The sequence below is a fragment of the Montipora capricornis genome, chromosome 12 (assembly GCF_036669925.1).
Source record: "Montipora capricornis isolate CH-2021 chromosome 12, ASM3666992v2, whole genome shotgun sequence".
NCBI lineage: Eukaryota > Metazoa > Cnidaria > Anthozoa > Scleractinia > Acroporidae > Montipora > Montipora capricornis.
The window spans coordinates 20,354,307-20,361,806 of record NC_090894.1 but is presented as its reverse complement, the minus strand read 5'-3'; the positions used below and the strand labels follow the sequence as shown (position 1 = coordinate 20,361,806).

The 7,500-nt window shown below is 37.8% G+C and overlaps 2 protein-coding genes across 2 annotated transcripts in view; one reads left to right on the top strand and one right to left on the bottom strand.

Moving 5' to 3' along the window:
* Nucleotides 1-6,507, top strand: part of LOC138027817 (BTB/POZ domain-containing protein 9-like) — an 11,702-nt gene extending 5,195 nt beyond the window's left edge. Inside the window, exons 3-7 of the mRNA XM_068875435.1 lie at nucleotides 39-151; nucleotides 555-744; nucleotides 2,740-2,847; nucleotides 3,728-3,806; nucleotides 4,667-6,507. Of these exons, the coding sequence (XP_068731536.1) occupies nucleotides 39-151; nucleotides 555-744; nucleotides 2,740-2,847; nucleotides 3,728-3,806; nucleotides 4,667-4,783 (607 nt within the window). The 3' untranslated portion in view covers nucleotides 4,784-6,507. The remainder of the gene's footprint in view (nucleotides 1-38; nucleotides 152-554; nucleotides 745-2,739; nucleotides 2,848-3,727; nucleotides 3,807-4,666) is intronic.
* The window catches only part of LOC138027818 (probable ATP-dependent RNA helicase DDX49), a 4,389-nt gene continuing 3,117 nt past the window's right edge, over nucleotides 6,229-7,500 (bottom strand). Inside the window, exon 3 of the mRNA XM_068875436.1 lies at nucleotides 6,229-7,464. Within this exon, the coding sequence (XP_068731537.1) occupies nucleotides 6,780-7,464 (685 nt within the window). The 3' untranslated portion in view covers nucleotides 6,229-6,779. The remainder of the gene's footprint in view (nucleotides 7,465-7,500) is intronic.

Below are 7,500 nucleotides of genomic sequence, written 5' to 3'. Positions count from 1 at the left end.
CCATGTTTTGAACTGCATTTGTTGTGTTTGATTTACAGGTATATTCGAGTTTATGGTGTACACAACACAGTCAACAAAGTTTTTCACCTTGTACACTTTGAATGTTCATACTCAAATATTTCATATGAGTTAGGACAGGATGGTGTCATTGGTAAGTTCTGAAATTTTTTTTGCCACTTGATTCTAAAAATTGGAATTGATTAGATTTTAATGTAGAAAACAAAGGCTGAAAAGGTATTTCACGGGATGTGTTTTTTCAGAAACCGTTCTTCTCAAATCACTGCTTTAAAGAGAGTTCATTCAGCTAACATACTGAAACTATTTATAAAATTAATAAAAAGCCAAAATAAAGCTACACAAAAAATAGTTTTAAAATAAATGGCAAAAAGGTGTGTTTCCAAAAAATATCCACACCCCCACCACTGAGGGAATTGAAAATCCTGGAGGAGAGGGTGGAAGGAGACCCAGAAAAATCCAGAGGGGAGGGGGGGGGAACAGTTATATGTTGTTTGTTTCTTTTGAATACCTTAATTTACTCCAATCTTCTACACTAGTTCCCACAGAGAATGTAGCTCTGCCCTCACTAGGTGCAAGTGTAATTGAAGGAGTGAGCCGCAGTCGCAATGCTCTTTTGAATGGAGAAATTAGAATTTATGATTGGAACATCGGCTACACCTGTCACCAGTTGGGCAGTGGAGCGATTGTGGTACAGCTTCCACAACCTTACATAATCAGCACAATGAGGTAAGTTTACACATTATATGTGGTGCACACAGGGTAGGTTACTACAATTTCTCCTGTGTATGTATAAATCACAAAAGATTCACATGGGTGCAAAGTGATAAAACTTAACTCAGAAAAAGCAATGATAATAATTATTGTAGTTAACCCATTGACTCCTAAGGAGGGAGACTTCATAGATTTTACTCTGTCTAACGCCAGATGATTTTACTGGTCAACTGATTTTACTTTAGTTACTCGTTACTCTGTCTTATGCCAGACAACTTTACTTTGTCAACGGAGGGAGGGGGGGTTGGGGTTGGTTCAGGAGTGAATGAGCTAACAACTTCAGATCCACATCCAAGCACATGCGTTTTAGAGATGTGGATGGCAACCGGAAGAGAACTTGTTGTGTGCCAGGACAGTGGTGTCTCCCACATTTTTATACTAATTATCTCCAATGGAGAAAAGATACTTAGCCATAAAATTGTGGACAAGTTAAAAGGAAAACAGCTCACTTCCGGTTTCCATCCGTGTCTCAAAAACGCACTTGCTTAAGCTCCCTAATGTCCCCTTTCAGATACTTCTCTATCAGAAATCTAGTGAGCCACTTTAACCCATTAGGCCTTAGAAGCTACCCCCATTGACAAGTAAAACTCAACATCAGTTATCTGGACTTGAATATAAGACAAATAAGAAGTGTGTTAATTTAACAAATCAAATGTGGTTCAGTGTTGTCTGTACTCTTATCGACGACGATATTCATCATCACAGTGGTCACAAGGCTTAGCAAGTGAGTCCACAACATTTTGACAACATTTAATTCGTTTTTTTATCGCAATATTCAATGTCAAAGTTTTTTTCAGAACTTGACCAGGGTAGTGCCACAAAAAAGAGCAAGCCTTGTCTATAACTTCCTTGCAATCTGATTTGTGTATTTCCCAAAATTAGTGTTTCTGATTAGCTATACAATTGAGTGACTTTTTGACATGAGCAGCGTTGTCTAGACTCTTATTAACAATTGCAAATTAACCAATCAGATTCCAAGCAATTGTGGTAAAAAGAAAGTTAGAATGTTAGTAAAGGAGCACAGAGGAAATCCGTTTATACACGGTTTTGTGCTTTCTTTCGGATGTAAGCAGTCAGTTAAACAACATGAGCCAGCTGAATCTAAAATGAATTTAAATTGCAGAAAACTGAAACTTCCATATTCACCTTGGTATTGTTTTATGTCATAACTTCCAATCACCTTTCCAAGAATGGGCTTCATTACTTCACCATATTCAGGGCAATAAAGAATTGTGTGGTCTCCTTCACAGCAGTCTTTTTTTTGTGAGTTAGGGGGAGAGAGCATTAGGTAACATCTCGAAAGACTGCTGCGAAGGGGACTCAAAATTGAGTAGATACCAGGAATTAAAAAAAAGACATAGGTACCTTTTACTAACCAAGTTCGAGGTCGGTACTATAAGTTATGGACGGTCGTAAGTTTTTTCTGGTTGATCTATGGCTTAAGCATGAAGCATGTGGGCCATAAATCAACGGGAAAAAAAAAGAAGGATCTGTAACTTACGGCATGGATTGAGAAAACGAGGTCAATCCAGTGCGTGGGAAAGAAAACTAGTGGCAGGCAGCAGGCTGTACTGTAGAATATGGCCTGCAAAATTGACCATCACAGCGTGCCTACTAAGTGAGAGGTATAATAAATCACTGTATTGGCACTTGTATATCTGATTTTGCAAGTTAATGAAAGACTTAATTTGGTAATGTGAGGACCCTTAAGTCAAGGTTGACAAATTGATGTTACCATTACTTTAAAAAAGTGCATGTTGATCCATTTGGGATTTCTAGAGCCATAAATTCTGCCACTGTAATTTCATCTTTTATGTCATCCATGCCAATGATGATCAAGTGAAAGGAGCAATGTTGAAAGAAAAATAATATTATTATCAATTTATCCACATTCAAGAATTCTTAAAATCTGGCCTGTGGTAATAGTCATATTTTTGTTTTTCCTTGCAGACTCCTTCTCTGGGATCTTGATGAGCGGAGATACAGTTTTTATATTGAAGTGTCTTGTGATCAACAGACGTGGGTGAGAGTTGTGGATAAGACCAATGAAGCCTGCAGGTCAGTAGTAGTAGTAGACTGATTTATTGTTGGTGCTTTTGTGATCTTCAGTATCTTTGGGCAGTTTTCCTTTGTTCCTAACAAATGTCCTCCTGAGTCCATTCGTCCCTGAATCTGCCCCCATTGACGAGTACAATATTACTGTCTGGCGTTAGACAGAGTAAAACTCAATCTCAGGATTAAAAGGTTTAAAGGGAAACGGTTTTGAGGGCCTGCATAGCAAGCATTCCTGTTCGACAGAAGAGCTTCGAAACGATTTTCCGCAAACTGGCCACGCGAAAGTTGGGGCAAGAGCACAGCCAGTTTGCGGAAAATCATTTTGAAGCTCCAGGCTAGGGCTGGCCTGCTTTCTGAAATCTCACCTCACCTCTAAATCTCTAATGTGTTCATATGAGAGTGCGGGCTGGCTGGCTGGCTTGGTTGCTGAAATCTTGGTAAGCGGGCTAGAAATTTTGCCATATGAACACTTAAGCCTGGTTAGCACGAGGAAAATGATACAATGCATTTTCGTGATAGAACGGACGTTACCCCTACTTCTCTTTTCGTCTATAATGAAGCTTGGACTAGTTTCAATAGATAGTTACATAAAGTCAAAAGAAATTTGAGGTTGCTTAAACAAAGAAAGTCAAGGAATTCTTGCCAGGCTTGTTCGTTAGATTTCATGCCTGAATGGTCGTGTCAAATTTAATTTTCATCTCAGAAAATGGGCTGAAAGTCGCCATGTGAGCAGAAACCAATTGCCATCTCAATAACTGAGCCAGCGCAGTCAACCAGGATCATGTGAATGAGCCCCTGAGTGGATCTAAATGTTGTTAATACTGATTATTGCATCATGTTGGCCCTTAATTAAGGCACTATCTTCTTGTTTTTTTCTCCTTAGGTCATGGCAGTATTTATCATTTGATCCCAGACCAGTTGTCTTTGTACGCATAGTTGGAGTTGAAAACACAGCAAATGAGGTTTGTTCATTATTGTGTAACAAATTAAATCAATTGGGAATATTAAGCAGTGGTCTTTCTTCATTTTTTTTTTACTGATTTGACAAATTGTGGCCAAGTTCTCAGCGGTAAACAAATTATGCTCAAATAAATTTCTACATTTTATTAAAGCTAGGCTGAAACTAAAGGGCAATTTCCACCATTCCGCCCTATGATTTATCATTTTCCCCTCTCATATTATTGTTATCTAAAATTAAAATCAAAGAAAGGACTAAGGCTGACCGATAATGTGCATGATAATTATTCATCAAATGTATATTTAAAAAATTGTAATGGGGCGGAAGCCATCATCATTCTCATCAATTAACAGATAATAATTATCGTTAAATCAACATTTGATGGGAGAACTGTGTTATGATCTAGCAGATGGTCGAGATCCCAAGCATCTATCTTTGAATCTGTGTTTCCTGAAACCCAGTAAAAACTGACAGTTGAACTAAATAACTGTAATCACAACCAAAGGAAAAAAAAGCAAATTCTACTCCAGTATGTGGACATGCGGCACACATGCATTAATAAACTACATTTAGATTTCCTTAGATGCAACAAAAATTATTATTTGTATGATTACAATCATATAGGTATCAATGAGGATGAACGTTTCCTACCTCTTTTCCCACTCCAGAAGAAGAATCTTTTATATGGAAAGAACTAGATGTTCTGAATAATATTAATCTCTCACAAGGAATGAAGTTAAATACCAATGACATTTACCGGTAACATTAGAGGCAGAGAATAAAAGATGTCTTTGATTAACTCTACCATGCTCATGTTAGCCTTGCAACACATGTTATTGTGTATTGTGTGTATTTTTCCCACAGGTTTTCCATTGTGTCCATTTTGAGTGTCCGGCCGGTATAAAGGAACCGAGTGTCTGTGAAAGTGACAGTTCAGATTACAGTGGCACAACAGAGACAACAATCAGTTCCATTATGTGATGGTGAAGGCCACTAACCTTATAGTCCTCTTATCCTCTTCGAGAATTTGATGGAACCTAATTTAACGCTCACCAAATCATTGTGCATGAAATTAAGCACATTTCTGGACAAGTCTGTGATTTTAATCCACTTCTGTTTTTATGGGTCTACCAACTGTCACTGCAAACATTACTGGTGCCAGTCAAAAGCAACATCATTTCGTAGGCCGTTGAACTTCAAGGTCAGCATATTATTATCAAAGATGAAAGGCACAGTAGAGGGGGTAAACACTGGAAATAGATTATTTCTACCTGATTTTGCATAAGATGATCACAAAACTTTTCAGTTCGGTTAAATTCAGCACACTAAATCTCTGTAACACATTTTCATATAATTTGTGATAATCTGGGAATCTGGATATGTGCTAAACTCAAGGGAATGAGGGCTTTTAATAACTAAGGTTTGCGATAAGCATTTAAGTCAGAATAAAAAGCAGCGATATAAAAGAATGACTTTTCGACGGCTCCATGCCATCATTCTCAAATTCAAATAAAAAACTGTAGGTGAGTTCATAATATGGTGAAATGTACGTGTGAGGTTTCAGTGAATACGATTAATAAGAGAAAATAAAATAAAATAAAATTCCACGCATGGTGCGCTTGAACTGTGAAATAAAATGTTTTGCTTTAATGGAGTCAGATTGAGTGTTAAGTGTTGGTTTTTCGTTTTTGATGAAGAGCATTTCATAAATTAAACAATCCAGCTTGAATTTGAGAATGATGGCATGGAGCCGTTGAAACGTCATTCTTTTATATCGCTGCTTTTTATTCTTAAATGAGGGGTTTACTTTTGATTTTACAAAATTGAGCAGGCATGCCAATGAAGTGAATTAAAATATCTTCCTGTGTGATTTCCCATGGACACTACAAAGCACATTAAACTTGTGACAGCATTGTTTTAACTCTACAGTTTCTTGCAATACCAGCACATAAAGCCAAAGAGGGCGGCCATTGAAGAATTGCAGCAGCTCTTGTTAGCTGGCAATCTTTTGGCATGCAGAAGGGCCCAAAACTATGTTTCAGTTTTTCAGCCTTTTGTTGTTTGTAGCTGGACAATCAATTGTACCTTACCATACCTTTAGCCTGCATTGCTGGTGGTATTGATGGCACAAGAGGCAAATTAACGGGTGGTGAAGCTGTGCGGAGAATTGGGAGCGTCAACAATACTACCAGCTACAGACTACCAGACCCTCTGCATTACATGCCCCATAAACAACTAAAATCCAGAGTTTACCATTGATAAATTCTATAAGGGCACTCTTGCAAGTGAATGAGTCAACTACTCGCATGCTGTTTTCTGAGAGACTTGCGGGTTGTATAGCCCATTAAGTAATTTTCACAAGAGGCCTTTTTTTCTGTCTTGAAGTAAACAAGGAAAATTAGAGCCTTAAAAAATTAAAACCAATGTTTCTTTCATTTTTCTTCTCTCTCCTATTTACTCAAGTACATGTAGATTTCATACAATGTACAGTAGCTGTTATGATCTTTATCCAAAGTGTTTCTTTTGCTCTTAAATGAATATCATTGTCATTCAAAATAAAAAAGATTGTAATAGTCGTTGAGTTTCACAGTACTTTTGTAGCATTACTAAATTAGCAGCAAGTTTTTTTGTTTCAAAGAAAGTAATGGAAATGACAGTCTTTACTTTCCTACAAGGTTAAAATAAAGCATTCAAACTTCTTGTTGTAGCTTTTTCTTCTTTGTCATTTTGGCTTTTTAATTTTCTTGTCATGGCATCCATGAGTTTTTCTAATGACTAGTTATTAAATGCATCATGAGTCCCCTTAATCCTTTGTCCACTACATGCCTAGTTAACAATGGCTGCCACGATGATCTATCTTTTCATGGAAAATGGAAATAATGCAAATTGTAGGAAATGGTGGTGTCAAATCATTGCACCTTCCACTTTAACACAGTGCACATAGGTTCAGGATGCCAGATTAGTCAATCCAGGCAAACTAGTTTGTTTGTTTGGTGATGCCCTTTTTTCTCCTTTTCTTTTTGCTACCCATCTTATCAGGATCTTTTCCTTCAAGTAACCATTGCTTTCTTTTGTTAATCATTCTTTTCTCCAATCTGTGACTTCCCTGTACTTTCATCTCAGCCTCTCTCCTTGCCACCATCACAGCTTTCAGTAAAGGCAGCACTTCATTTTCATTGGTTTCAAACTCAACCAGCTTTGTGTTAATTGTAGCTTCAATTTGTTTAACCCGATCTACATCGTACTGTGTAACGAGAGTAATTGCCATTCCACCACGACCCGCTCGAGCTGTACGTCCAACTCTGTGTATGTAATCCTTGGGCGATGCAGGCACATTGCTGTTAATCACTAGTTCAACTTGAGGAATATCCAATCCTCGACTCGCCACATCGGTTGAGACTAACACTTTGGCAATTCCTGACTTAAACGTGGCAAGCCCAGCCAATCTCTCTCCCTGAGATTTCAGTGAATGGAGAGCAATGCATGGTATGTTGCACATCCACAGCATGTTTGCCAGGGCTTGGCAGTTCTTGCAGGTATGTGTAAATATTATTACAGATTTATTTTCTCCATGCTCTCTCAAGATGTAGACTAGATAACTGTCTCTCACAGTTGCTGCAGTGAGAATATACCTCTGGTCTAGCTCTGACACTGTAGCAATGCTTAAAATGAAAAAAAAAAAAGGAAGGCAATAAAAA